General features: G+C 38.7%; 1 protein-coding gene across 1 annotated transcript; it reads right to left on the reverse strand.

Moving 5' to 3' along the window:
* Positions 1 to 1,110: 1,110 nt before the first annotated feature.
* LOC108328214 (protein NPG1) lies at positions 1,111 to 10,039 on the reverse strand. Its single transcript, XM_052866993.1, has 5 exons — positions 9,887 to 10,039; positions 9,301 to 9,505; positions 7,870 to 9,071; positions 1,727 to 1,892; positions 1,111 to 1,632 (listed from the first exon to the last, which is right to left on the reverse strand). The coding sequence occupies exons 1-5, from the start codon at positions 10,037 to 10,039 to the stop codon at positions 1,310 to 1,312; spliced, it is 2,049 nt and encodes a 682-aa protein (XP_052722953.1). The 3' UTR covers positions 1,111 to 1,309.
* Positions 10,040 to 15,391: the final 5,352 nt, after the last annotated feature.

Consider the following 15,391-nt stretch of genomic DNA (forward strand, 5'->3'; position numbering starts at 1 on the left):
TCGGCTTCCAGTAGGAGTAATTATCCGCAGTTAGCTTGAACATGTCTCCTTCCATCTTGAGTTTCACAGGATTCTGACTTTTTCGAACCGGTAGCTCTGATACCACTGTTGGGAAACAGCGGTACTTGTTCCCTCCTCTGTGAGCCCCAAAATGGGCACTATGCGGAAGCGTAAAAAATGAAAGCGTAGGGAAAGAGAAAATTAACACTGGAAATTTTAACGTGGAAAATCCTCTCGGAAAAAAAACCACGGGATCTAGTCCAGAAAAATATCTCCACTATAAAAGTAGGATTACAGTGTTTCTCTCACTCTCTGAGGATCTCACAGTAAATCTCACCCTCTCGGATGGTATACAAAACTCTCACTTTCACACTCACAGTATCTTCTATTGTACTGTGTCTACATCTCTCGATATTTCTCTCACACACAAAAAAACTCTATTTCTCTCCTTCACCGTGGCTCTCTTTTCTTCACGGTGGTATTCTTCTTCTCTGTTGGGTGTTTTGCTTCACTTTTTTGCTTCTCAATTTATGGAAGAAGAAAGTGCAAGAGTCCAAGGAACATAGTTGGTGAGGTGCACTCATGTTCCGTGAAACAAGGAGAAATGGGAGACATTTTCTCCAACTTTCGGTGCACTATCTTTTGGTGCATTAATTCTCACTTTGTTCAGCAAGTGGTGGGTCCATTTGTTTGTTTATTCAACACTATCGTATTAGCAATAGGCAATATTTTTCCAATCTAACTATAAAATCTATCTATAAAATACACAAACAAAAATATAAACTTCTTATATATGTCATATATATAAAACATAAACTAGGAGTACATAAACAGAAACTTTGTGTCATTTGAAGAAAATTTCTCAAAAAAAAACAAAAAAAAATTACCCTGGAAATTTAATGGTAATTGTGGCTCTTTCTCCTTCTTACACGTGGTCATCCTAGTAAATAACATTCAAGTTCTCACATTCTCACACAGACGTACATAACAACACAAGTGAAAGACTATTTTATCAATGATGGTATATGAAAATAAAGAACAAGAAAATTGAATATTTCCAGTATACCTTTCAAGGAAGCATCTCACATTTACAAGCAATAAAGGAACCAAACACAATAAAACCCCTTAAGTTCTTTACAATTAATGAACCTCGTTGTTATCTTATTTCCTATTCTCGGATATAAGCCAACTTTTCTTCTTAGAAACTAGTTCCTTATGATAAGAATTTAAAATGAAAAAAAAATGATACATTTTCAAAAGTGACGACAAAAGATTATACGAATATGTAAAAGTTAGCCAAGGACTGTAGTCAAATCATAGAGCTGAAACCTTCAATGGGATCAGATTCTTCAAGCAAGGAAGCTGCTTGGAAGCAATCAGCAGCATCAGATATTCGGCCATCAGCCTTGTGAGTTAATCCCAAGTAATACCAAGCCATGCGGTTGGTGGGTTCTATTCTAAGTGCATCACAAAGTAGGCATCTAGCAACAGGTGCAGCAGAAATAAAATCGATTTTCAGTATCAAAGAAGCCATCAAGATCTTGCTTGGCACATAGTTTGGTTCAAGCAGAACCGCATTCAAAGTAGCAATGAGAGCTTCTAAATATTCTCCACGACCTTCGAACATAATAGCTGGGACAATCACATTGAAAAATATGAAATGTCAATTTCATTTAAACAAGAAGGAAAGCACAAGTTCAATGTGGTAAAGTAAACTGTTGACAACATAAAGATTTGTTCTTGCCTTCAGCGTGTGTTGTTGCTGGTGAGTATTCCTTTAACTCTTTCGCCTTTTGCAAACAAATTTCGGCATCCTTCCAATGAGAAAGGCTTGCATATAAATTTGCCAGACCATGCCAAACTTCAAGTTCGTTTATCGTATCATCTTCAACCTACAAAAGAGTTAATAAAATAAATGTAAGATTAGACATGGCATCCACATTTTATAATCGAAGAGTTTCATATTAAGCAATCAAAATATCTAGACAAAAAACTCATTTCCTTAGTTAAATAAAAACTTCCTTTTTTACGTATGATACAATATGTGAAAAATATCTCAACATATTCTGAAGTTTTACTTCTTAGGACTAGTTTATCTGTTTCCTCAGTTTTCATTACCTTAATTTAAGGGTAAATAAGCATAGTGTTTTATGTTTCACCGTCATTAAACAATAATAGAAACCGGAGCTGGAAAAAATATTTTCATGTTTTAGGAACCTTGCAGCAAAACTATGACATGACAAGTTATGATGAAAGATAAGACTCATGTTTAACTCAACAAAACAGAGAAAGGGGGAGAAATAATGGACGAAATTGATTGAATGTGATAGGTTCTTTAATCAAGAATGTATAGAAAACACGCTTTACACATGCCGAACACACAACTCAGAACTGTATAACCTCTTTGTATTACCAAACAATCAAGAATACAGGATACAATTAGATACAGAGAGCTTAACCTCCCCCTACAGGACAAAAGAGTCCCTGTCAACCAATAGGACTCAAAAACTAACTCTCCCCCAAACACCCCAACTCCTTTTATACAGACTTCTAGTCACCTTTCCTAACTGCCTTGGCAGTTAGGCTGTGTAACGTTTCTCCTTCTTCTATGTACAAGTAGTTTCCTATCATTACTCCCCTCCTCTCCAACAACCTTGTCCCCAGGGTTGAATTCAGGATACTGTTCCTAAATAGTCGCCACATCTTACCAAGTCGCGTCCTCTTGTCCCCCTTCTTGCCACTCGATCAAAACCTGAGGTATTCCTTCTGCCCCCAGTTGTCTTGGCCTTCTGTCCAAAATTCTTACAGGCCAAAACATGGGTCCTTCTGCCTGCAACTCAGCTGGAAGTTCCTTCTCAACCCTCTTCTCTCCCACCGCCTTCTTCAGTTGGGATACATGAAAGATTGGGTGTATTCGGGCTGCCTCGGGTAACTGTAAACGGAAAGCTACTTTTCCCACCTGCTGTAACACCTGGAAAGGTCCGTAGTAGCGTGCTGAGAGTTTTGGATGTAATCGGACTGGCATGGACGACTACCTGTGGGGTCTAATCTTTAAATAGACCCAATCCCCCACCTTAACATCCACTTCCCTCCTTCGTTTATTCGCCTGAGTAATCATTGCCTCCTGTGACTGCCTTAAATGTAGCTTTAGTTGTTTTAGAGCCTCATCCCTTGTCATCAAATCTTGGGCCACGGTCTCCACCGACGTCTCTCCTGGAATAAATCGACTCAAGGCTGGTGGGGCTCGCCCATATACGATTTCGAAAGGGGAGCACCTTGCTGCACTTTGGTAACTGGTATTATACCAGTATTCGGCCCACGTTAGCATCTTCTTCCAACTCCTAGGCTGCTCTGAGCAAAAACATCTCAAATACCCTTCCAGGATTCTATTCAAAACTTCTGTTTGGCCATCTGTTTCTGGATGGTAGGCCGTGCTCATTTTGAGTTGGGTACCCTGCATTTTGAAAAGGTCCCTCCAAAACACACTTAGAAATAGGGGATCCCTATCACATAAAATTGACACAGGGATCCCGTGCAATCTCACTATTTCCTGGATGAACGCCTCTGCTACAGTGCGAGCTGAATACGGATGTTTCAGCACTATGAAGTGGCCATATTTGCTCAGCCTGTCGACCACCACCAGTATCGCGTCAAAACCGTGAGATTTGGGTAACTTTACAATAAAATCAAGGCTTACCTCCTCCCAAATGGCCTGAGGAATTGGCAAAGGTTGTAGGAGACCTTGGGGAGAAGCAGCCAAGTACTTATGCTGCTGACAAATCACACACTCTGCCACAAACTCCGTAATCATTTTTTCATTCCCAACCAGTACAATGATTGAGCTATTCTTTGGTATGTTCGAAAAACCACAGAATGGCCTCCGGTGCTCGTCACGTGAAACTCCGCTAACAACTTGGGAATCCAACATGATTTAGCCGACAAAACCAACCTTCCCTTGTAGTGTAGTCGATCATTCTCCAACGTGTAGGCTGCATGGTTGTTTGGGTCCCCTTTGATATCCTCAATTATCTTTTTAAGCGTGTCATCCTCTTCCACTTCTCTCAATATTTCCTGGAAATCATGCCAGTATGGCCTGGAGATAGCCCGTAACTCTCCCTCCTCCATACCTCCTTCTCCCTTTCTAGACAGTGCGTCTGCGACCTTATTCGAGCTTCCCGTCTTGTAAACGATATCAAAATCATAGCCCATCAATTTTGCTATCCAATTCTGCTAGCTGTGCATTGTATTCCTCTGTTCTAACAAGTATTTTAGGTTGCGCTGATCTGTATGCACCACAAACCTCCTCCCTAATAGATACGGCCGCCAGTGTTGGATGGCCATTACCAAGGCCATCAATTCTTTTTCGTATATGGACTTACTTTGAGACCCTTCTGATAGCGCCGTGCTAAAGAAAGCAATTGGCTTTCTGTTTTGCATCAACACAGCCCCTACGCCACTCCTTGATGCATCGCACTCCACATGAAATTCCTGAGTAAAATCAGGCAGCACCAAAACCGGCGCAAAAGTCAGCAGATTTCAAAGTTGCCATGGTTGTCCGGGCTTGCTCCGACCATTCAAACTTCCCCTTTTTTAACAATTCCGTCAAGGGCTTGGCCAATTCCCCGTATCTCTGCACGAACCTCCTGTAGTAGCCGGTTAAGCCCAAAAAACCCCTTAGTGCCTTCAAATTCCTTGGTTCTTCCCACTCCAACACAACCTTGATTTTATCTTGGTCCATCTCCACTCCTTTCTCTGAAATCTGATGGCCAAGATATTGAATTCGTTGCTTCCAAAACTCGCATTTTTTTTTATTTGCCACCCAGCTCTGTTGCTCCAGTAGTTGCAGCACCAGTTTCAAATGTTTAAGATGCTCTTCCCACGTGGGACTGTACACCAAAATGTCATCGAAAAAGACGAGCACCCATTTCCTCAAGTAAGGCGACATTAAGTTGTTCATAGCGCTTTGGAATGTCGCCGATGCATTCGTTAACCCGAAGGGCATCACCAAGAATTCAAAAAGGCCCTGATGTGTTTGAAATGCAATTTTAGGAATATCTTCTTCACCCATTCCTATCTGATGATAACCGGCCTTCAAATCTAGCTTGGAGAAGTACCTTGCACCCTTGAGCTCATCCAGCAGCTCCTCAATAACGGGTATCGGGAATTTATGTGGAACGGTGGCCTTGTTCAACGCTCTATAGTCCACGCAGAACCTCCAGCTCCCGTCTTTCTTCTTCACCAAAATCACGGGACTTGAGTATGGGCTTTGACTTGGCCGTATAATACCCGCCTTCAGCATATCAGTGACTTGTTTTTCAATCTCTTCTTTCATGAGATATGGGTACCTATATGGTCGGACATTTATAGGATTTATTCCCTCTTTAAGCACAATTCAGTGTTGTGCGTTTCGATGGGGTGGTAACCCTTCTCTCTCCTGAAAAACCTGATAGTGGGCTTGTAGAACTGCTCTGAGCTCCACTTTCTGCCCCTCTGTTAGTTCACCCGTCAACTCACCAACTGGCTTCTGCTCCACTACGCCCAAATCCCACACCAAGATCCATGACTCAGCGTCCACTATCTTTAACAGTGCTTCTGGTTTTACCAGCTGTCTCGATAGAGCTGAGTCTCCCTTTATAGTCATCTTCTCGCCCTCCACGACATACTTCATGGACATCTCTCTCAAGTTGATCACGACTTCCCCCAATTTCGCCAACCATTCGATTCCAGTATCACATCGACACCCCCTAGTTCAAACACGTACAATTCTTCCTCCATGGAGACATCTCCCAACTTTAATCTAACCTTCTCGTAGCGTCTGCTCGTCAATTTTTTATGCCCATCACCGAGGCTCACAGCGTATGAAGGCGTGTCTGTAACCGACAATCCCAATTCCTCCACCATGTTCCAACTAATGAAGTTGTGGCTGGCCCCGCTATCGATGAGGACTACCACCCTCTTTTTCCCAATCAAACCGGTCAACTTCATGGTTTTGGGAGGCGTCAGCCCCTCTGCCAAACATGCTGACAACTCCATGGGCTTCGTTTCCGGGTTTGTATCTTCGACCGTCTCTTCCTCCTTGTCCTCCGCTAACAACAAAACTCTTAAGCTTTTCTCCGAACATCGATGACCCAGAGCAAATGGGCCCCTGCACCAAAAGCACCTACCTTCTTCCCTCCTCTTCAGAAACTCGGGATAAGGTAAGTTTCTTACCATTCTTCCCCTGCTATCACCTCCCGCTGTGGTATTACTTCTCACCTTGGTGTTACTTGCCGTTGATGATCCTTCCCTTCTGGTCGTACCAACTCCCTCTGCCCCACCGGTCCGCGTCGCGAAGTTACGATCACCGTCGCTTCTAACGATCGTCGAAGTGACTCGCGTGCCCACGGAATTCACTTTCACCCCGTTCCAGACTCCTCCGCGTGCTCGGTTCATTGCGTCTTCAACATACCTCGCAACCCTTATCACGATCATCAAATCTGGAGGATCTTGGATTCGTACTTGGCCTTTGATCTCTTCTCGTAACCCTGCTAGGAAGAATCCCAATATCAGCTCCTCCGATATCCCCTGGGTCTGACCCAAAAGTATCTCAAAACTCCTAACATATTCCTCCATCGTCCCATCTTGCCTCAGCGTTGCCATCTGTTCGTACACGGTCCCTCTGAAACCACCTCCGAAGCGATTAATCAGCCCAACTTTCAATCCCAACCAAGAACGGTTCTTGGTTTTTTCCCTCCAATATTTGAACCAATAACTCGCACTCCCTTCCATGATAATGTAGGCGAGTTCAACCTTATCCTCCTCAGCCACCTTCTGGATGTCAAAGAACCGTTCCGCTCTGTTAATCCAACTATGCGGCTCCACTCCTTCAAACGATGGCAATTCCACCCTTTTCCGCCATTTCTGTGGTATTCCCCCATTGTCGCGTCTTTCAGGGTTATCATTCACAGAGTTGCTACTCCCTTCAGAACCACCCCCTGATTATTCTGACCTTCACTCATCAACCTCATCATTTGCGGTAGGTCGCGTCGGATCGCAGCCGTCTCCTCCTTAATTCCCTCCACTGTAATCTCAAGATTATCTAATCTTCCCTCCGTTTGGCTATTCATAGTTGATTCTTCCCCCTTCTTGATCCGACAGGTCGGACCAAATGATAGGTTCTTTAATCAAGAACCTATAGAAAACACGCTTTACACACGCCGAACACACAACTCAGAACTGTATAACCTCTTTGTATTACCAAACAATCAAGAATACAAGATACAATTGGATACAGAGAGCTTAACCTCCCCCTACAGGACAAAAAAGTCCCTGTCAACCAATAGGACTCAAAAACTAACTCTTCACCAAACACTCCAACCCCTTTTATACAGACTTCTAGCCACCTTTCCTAACTGCCTTGACAGTTAGGCTGTGTAACGTTTTTCCTTCTTCTATATACAAGTAGTTTCCTATCAGAATGTGTTTTACTTGTGTTATGCAGAACACCAAGTATGGAATCTCACTAGGCTAATTGGGAAAATTTCCAAGGCAGAGTAATGTTATCTCCGAAAACTAAATTCTTGTAACATGTGATACATAAACTCATTAAACATGTAAGCCAAAATTATTCTAACAAAGAGCTTTGAATTAACAACAATATTGGAGGAAATCCAATCCCCTCATTACATGTTATCCAATTACAACGGTAATATAAAGTCAATCCCATCCATGGGAAGTCATTGAAATCATTTAATCATATCGTTATTAAAATCCACAACATTCACATCAAAGTTACATGTCATCATCACTATTATTCGATAAAACATATCACGATTGAATTAAATTTAAAGATAATATTCCTTGGAAGAAGAGAAGATTGCATAATCATACCTGTGAACCTTGTTTAGGTGGCCCAGGTGATTTCCTCTGGGCTTGAACCAATGCAAGAAGGTACCGATAAATTTCAATTGCATCCATGGGTCGTAATTGGGAGATCTTCAACTTGGCTTTCAGCCTGAGTAATGGCCCCTGCTCCCATTTTGCAGTCTCGTCTACAGCTGCATCAGTGACTACTTCGGCCTCTGCAAATCTTTTTTGTGCAGACAAAACTAGAGCAAGCAATCTCCAACCTTTCAATGTAGAGCCACCAGTTTTGTCAAAGAACTGTTTAGCGCAAGATAAAGCAACAGTTAAATTTCGGTGCATAGCATATTGAATAGCCAATTCAAAAATGAGATCAGCATTGTTTTGCTCCAATCTAATTGCCTTCTCTAATGATTGTAGAGCTTTGGATTGAAGGTTAGACCTCTCATGGTCAGAAGAACAAACCCTAGCCTGTTTTCCTAGGCAAAGTCCCAACATCCTAAGACCCACACCTTTCAAATGCTCATCTAATCCTCGGGCATTATTGATTACTCTTTGTGCATAACCTACTCCCTCAGCACCAAGATGAGGATCCTCACTACAAACTTTGGCAGCCAATAATAATGCTATTAGGTCATTTGGTCGTTCATGTTTATGCAAAGACATCCTAAGTAGATTCAAAGCACTTTTATTTTCTCCAGCTATACAATTACACATGGCTATAAAATTCCAACGATCAATGCGGTGGTATACACCAGGTATCAACTCTTCAAATTGCTTTGCTAAAATAGAGGTTTGTCCACATGTTGAAAGTGTGAAAGTCAGGTGTTCCATAACTGAAGGGTCCCACTTTATCTTACCAAGGATGAAGTTTCTCAAAATAATCATTAAAAGAAGAATTGCCTCTTCCAGATTGCTTTTGGGTACATAAGACCCATCCGTCTTGTTAGGTGGACTTGCCTCCACTTCGCTGTACAACAAAAACACAGCAAGTGCCTTCTGAATTCTTGCAACAAATTCATTATCAAGGTTCCATTGGCTAAGTAGGGCATTCCTATAAGCAGACAATGCCTCATCATAACGACCAACCTGTTTCCAAAGCTCTGGAAGGAGCTCCACTACACGACTGGCTATCTCCTGCGATTTATTGTCGACTTGTGTATCAAATGTACCCTGACCATATGTCTTCTCAACAGCATCAAGAACACACTTACACTCATCAATAGCTTCTGTATAAATCCATGAAACAAGTTTTTCAATGTATTAATATCCCTTAGAATTTGGTTTTTAAACAAGTAATAGTGTTGGGTAATCCATTTACCCAACTTCATCTAGTGGGATGTTGTGGTAAAGATAGAATACTTCAAAGTGTATAATGGAGGATTCACCTCCATTTAGAAAGAAAAATCAAACCACAAGTAGAAAACAACTTTCAATAGTTGAAATAATGGTTAATACCAGTACATTTGTCCAACTTTTGTAGAGACTTGATTCTTAGGTAGACGACTTCAAACAACAAAGCATTCTTCACTGGTCCTTTTTCCGAAAGGGAAGTTTGTAATTGTTGTATGATTGGTTGAAGATCAATTCCATCAAACACTTGAAGAGCATTTTTCACGTTACCTCTTTGATACTCTAATTTTCCAAGAACAGCCTTTGCTTCCTATCAACATATAAAAATAAAAACAAGTGACTACATCGATTTAACTCAAAGGGATCCATCAATTCAATCCCAATACGAAATGAGACATGTGGTATATTTGTATTTGTAAGAAATTTGATGGGATAATAATATAAATACTCACTTTAACCACTTTATTTTAATAATATAATAATATATAAACAGAACCAATTCAAAATCCAATCACATTAAATAAAACCATTCCAACACTTATATCTCGGAAGGTCCTACCAATTCAAAATAGTAACAGTGAGGGAGCATATTTAGCTCAGGTAATTAGTTATGGTGATGAACAATGTGACATTGTAGCATTGGTTTCAGGTTGTTGGAAGATGAATATTCAATTAACAAACAAAAATGAACCTCGGAACTTAGTGACAACCCATCACGCAATGTTGTTTCTGCTTCTTGAACATTTCCTGCATCAAGTTTGGCCTCAAGTTCTGCCGCATTGATGCTATTTCCATTCGCGCAAACCTCGCGACTCGTCTCACGTTCGTTCTTGTCAGACTCCATCAATCATTATCTCACCACCTGCACAAATGTATGCCTTAATTAACTTTATAAATCCAGACATTATCATTTAAGATTGTTGTGTTTCTTATCAGTTGTCCGTACGTAACAGAAAGAAAGGGAAATATTGTTGTGAACAGAGAATAATGAAAATAAAAGGGTGGATTCATAAAACCAAGAAGATTAGAAATATAACCTTAGCGTCGTCAAAAACAATATGGCTCCAAATAGCGATCTCTGGGGAGGTTTTGCTTGTTCGGTGTTAGATTTAATTTTGCAGTTTTGTTTTTGTTTTTACTCTGGAATTTTGTTTCAATGCAATTTTCAGATCCCACGAACAAATTATTTGAAAATTTGTGTTTCTTTTTTAATCTTTCACCGTGACCCAGAAACAAATAAAAAGAAAAAAACGTGGAAGGATGATGAATTAGTTTTAATTCCCATGCAAAATGATGAGGATCATAAAGAAATGATTGGTAAGGAACATTAAGTATTATAATAATAGTTTAGTATGTGTTCTTATCAAAATTGTAGGCACATATTATATTGATATAAACCTCAAAAGTTGTACTACTAAATAACTCTCATACTTTCAAATTTCAAAACTAATAATATTACATCTTTTACTATATTTAGAAATACTACTTAATACTTACATAAAAAATTACCAAAATTAAAAAATTAAACTTCTAATATATAAATATTACAGCATTTTCATAAACAGTTTGATTTTTTATTTCTGAAATATTATTTTTTTATCAACAAAAAGATAAATTATTATTTTATTAAAAAGGTTTTTTTTATATGTTTATAATACACTTTATTTTAATATAGGATAATTGTAATGAAAATAGTATAAACACTATCAAGGAATTATCACAATATTAATATAATATAAGAGTTTAACTCAATAAATACATATAACTATAAGTCTAACATTATATACAATACCGAAGTAAATAAAAGATTATTTATACAAGATTTTTTCAAAATAAAAACTAGAATAGTTAACTACTCTGTTCAACTAAATATATGCGTCATCACCTCCTAAAATCTATTCCATGGAGACGTCATCACATTTGCTCACATCAATCAGGTGATCATTGCAAAAGAAACCAACAAACACAAAGAGCATACAAAGGGTTAGCTAATGTCAAAAGAAACAACACATTATATCAAAATTCATCATACATCACATTTCATAAAAAATTAAACAAGCATCCTAAGCATATCATAAACATAGACCTGACCATCCAGATACAAGTATGAATGTTGAGTTGTAACGAATCATGCATTTATGGTGGCCTCTACTACTCTGCATAACCATTGCGAATTGGTTTCACCCCACCACACACACACACAATGTTAGTCTGTTTCGCGTCTTAGGCAAAGATGGAGCACCTAGACTAGGATCTCCTACTACTCTCACCATATGCACTACCCCTCCATTGAGAATGAGTGATCATTAGAGTGTCATGATGATCTCAAGACTGAGTTTCCTACATTCATACATACAATACTTGAAACAACCAATTATAATTTCACCTTAGAAATTATTGTCTAACCATACCTTGAATACAAACATAGCCTCATGTATAAGCCATTATATCATTCAATAAATACTTTTACACAATCCTCAAAGCCCTAATATAGTTAAAAGTTACAAGAAAGCAAAAGAAAGAAAGACTCAAGACATGATCTGAACAGGTCACTCAACGCTTACACTCGCTTAGCGAAAAGAAAACTTTCTCACTCAGTGCCTACACTCGCTCAACGAAAAGAAAACTTTCTCGTTTGGCGAGGACTCTCGCTCATCCATTGTTACAAGAAGATTATCCCTCAAACTAACTCGCTCTGCAAATACAAAAGCAATGGGTTCTGCTCACTCAACGCTTACATTCGTTCAACTAAATTTTGTTCTACTCGCTCAACAACCATACTCACTCAGTTAGAATGAAGAATTATGCAGAATAACAATTTTACATAATTTGAGCCTACTAACCTTAAATTTTCCAACTCTCACGCTTCCACATTGGCCTATACCTTCCATTTGTTATTTCAGACCTTAAGTGAACTCGTTAGTTAACATTTCTAAAAATTCTAACTCAAACAACTAAATATCCTTCTAAAAGTTCAAAAGTTAATTTTTACTCATTTCTTAACAATTTGATGAACTTAACCTCTAAACAAGTCACAAATAGTCCAAAAAAAGACTTCAAACCTTCACTTTCATTGTAAACCCTATACTTTAGAATTTAACTAGTTAAAACTCCTAAAAATGAAAAAAAAAACATACAAAACACAACCTATCAACAAAAATCCAGTCTCGTGATAGATAATAGATTCTCACCTCCAAAAAATCATTTATTATGGCTGGGAATCGATTCCCACCTCCGCAAATCGATTCTAATGGTGTGAAATTTATTCTGCCCATCCACAAGCCACTACTTGATGTAGAAATATTTGCATGTATGTGGCATGCACAACTTGTGAAAGTGTCATTCAGTTGTGCGTGGTTCCACATAAAAGGAATAGACACTTTAGTAAATATACAGTACATGAGTAATAATAACTTACGAAGGATAAAAATATCTAGTTGAAGACCTTAACAAATATTTTTGGAAGAACCAAAATAATGCACTTAAAATTTATATATTTAGTTACTATGACTTATACAATAAAAATGAATACATAATTTAGTATAATGGTAAATAAATGATTATCTTTTGTTTTCTCAATAATTAATTGGAACTAAAATTTTCAACTATTTTTTTAAATATAAATAACCATATGAATAGTTTTGAAATTATATTCTAAAATTCATTCTGAAGTAAAATTTTCAAATATTTTTTTAATATAAATAACCATATTATATTTGATATGAATAGTTTTAATATATTTGACGTGATACTTCAGTAATTTACCGAAAGTACCTACACATCAACAACCTGCTTCCACAAATAACCAACAACCTCACTCATATATCCGTATGTTTGGACAGTAAATACACGATGCAAAATGTAAATAAGATACTGATGAAAAGTGAGACTCACTGTTCAACCAAATATAATCTTTAAACGTAGATGACATTAGATGTTGAAAATCATATATTTTTCTTATATTATAATTCACATAATACTGATAATTTAAATTGAATTTTCCATTTACAGTTGATATCTGTAATTTTTTTCTTGTATTTCCACTCAAATAATCTAATCCAAAAACGTATTTATCTACTCAAATGAACTCTTCCCCTCCTCCTTCCACCATCCACAGTAGTTGATAACTTAAAGCACTGAATGGAAGATTAAAAAAAAAAAGAAAAAATAATTACAAAAAAAGTGTAGATCTCCAATTTATTGAGACTTCCCAGTAAGATCCTAATCTTCAAACTCTCTTATAATACAGTCTTCGATCATAAAGATAGATAGAAGTGGAAAAAAAAGAATGGGTGAGAGATAGAAAACAAATTTTTAAACAGTTAAGATAAACAGTTTTAGTAATTTAATTGAAAAATAAAATAAAAAATATGTAAGGGCCTGAAAATGTAGGGTTATTGGACCTTAGGTTGAGGCAGACAGGCCCGTAAAACTAAGGACATCATGACCTTAGAAGGGACCTTTCAAAATCTGAGTTCATTAGCCAACTTTCTCTTCTCTCTCTAGAACTCTTATTTTCCCTAACCTTGCTTTGCCTTCTCTCTATCATTCCCTCACACTCAGCCATTGCATGTTGGATTAGGTGGTGCTCAAGTGACCGCGGCGCAGTGAGCTTTGCAACCATCCGATTAGATTTTCCTTCTTCAGTGGGGTTTGGTCGGGTCCTTGCTGTGTGAGGCACTGTTAGAGCATTCTAGTGGGCTGTACTACTCAACTCCAAGGTAAGGGGAGCTAGATATTGTTTTCAATTTGCTTGCAGTATTTGTATGTATGTTAAATTCATTAATGGGTGTACTGTTTGGTTTGCTTGTTTAAGCTCTAAAATAAGTGGGTCATACATGTTGATGCATGTGATGTATGAAATTGTAGCGTGAGGTTTGTAAACTGAATTGGTTGAATCTAGTTGTTGTAATTGGGCGTGTTGGAAGTGCTTGGAGTGATAAATTTGTTATAACTTGAATGAAATGGAAAGTTAAGTGAAATTATGGTGTTTTAGGGCAAATTGGGGGAAGTGAGGTAGTGATTTTGGACATTTGGGGCCTAAAGCGCAATTGGGGTGTTGGGGCAGTCTTAGCTAGTGTATTGTGACTTGTTTGAGTCACTAAATTGATCAAAATAAGTGCAAAGCAGTAGGATTGATTTTTGGATCCCTAAGTTGGGAAAATTGGTGTTTTAGAGTTGAAATTGAGTCTTAATCACTTTAGAATGGTAGTAGGAATGCTTAGAATCATTTAGATAAGTTTAATTAAGTATAAAACAAGAATTAAGGGTGTTAGAAGTTAGTAAAAATGGTTAGGAATGTTATGTTAGGTGTTGTGCATAATTTTGCAGAAATTCTGCAAAATTATGCAGTTTCGCCAAAAGTTAACTGATAATCGTTCGGCCATGCGTTGTTGAGCGTTCGGTCTCTTAGGTAGCGTTCGGTCTCTTAGGTAACATTCAGTCTCTTAAGTAGCGTTCAGTCTCTTAGGTAGCGTTCAGTCTCTTAGGTAGCGTTCGGTCTTGATAGTGTTCGGTCTTAGGTAGCGTTCGATCTCTCAAGTAGCGTTCGGTCGTAGTAGCATTCGGTCTCTCTTAGTGGGCGGTCTTAAATAATGTTCGGCCACTTCTTCAATCTTACCTTTTATGGACCGTTCGATCCTGTCCTTTGGGAAGTGAGATACCGTTCGGTCTCCACCATTCACAGGGTGTTCGGTCTTGCTCATTATGTGTTGATGTTTTCCGTTCGGCCTATATTCCTATTTATTCCAGTATGCTATTTTACTTAATTGTTCCAGTTGCTTTAAGGGCTTATGTGTGCATTATCATGTTGGTGTTAAAGTGAAAAGTATCAGTAGTCCATGACCCTTAAGGGGGATACATGATGATGCCCTTAGTGTTTAGAATGATTTGCATGGTAGCTCAGTCTTGGGGGTTATCTTGAAACTACAATGGTCAATCATTCTCAAGTAGAGAGGATTGAATCATGTCGTGAGTAGTAGGAGGAGGTGCTAGTCTTGGGTGCTTCCAGTATGGCCCAAGGTGAGTGATAACGGACTAACCTCGTGAGTGTGGTAGGGTGAAACCCATTGGCAATGGCTTTGCAAAGCAGTAGAGGCCACCACGAGTGCATGACCCGCCATAGCTCGGCAATCATTCTAAGTCCGAACGAGTCATCCACTTGGAGTGCAACAAGTCATGTGGGTGTAGTGTATTG

The sequence above is a fragment of the Vigna angularis genome, chromosome 1, assembly GCF_016808095.1.
Source record: "Vigna angularis cultivar LongXiaoDou No.4 chromosome 1, ASM1680809v1, whole genome shotgun sequence".
NCBI classification, from domain to species: Eukaryota; Viridiplantae; Streptophyta; class Magnoliopsida; order Fabales; family Fabaceae; genus Vigna; species Vigna angularis.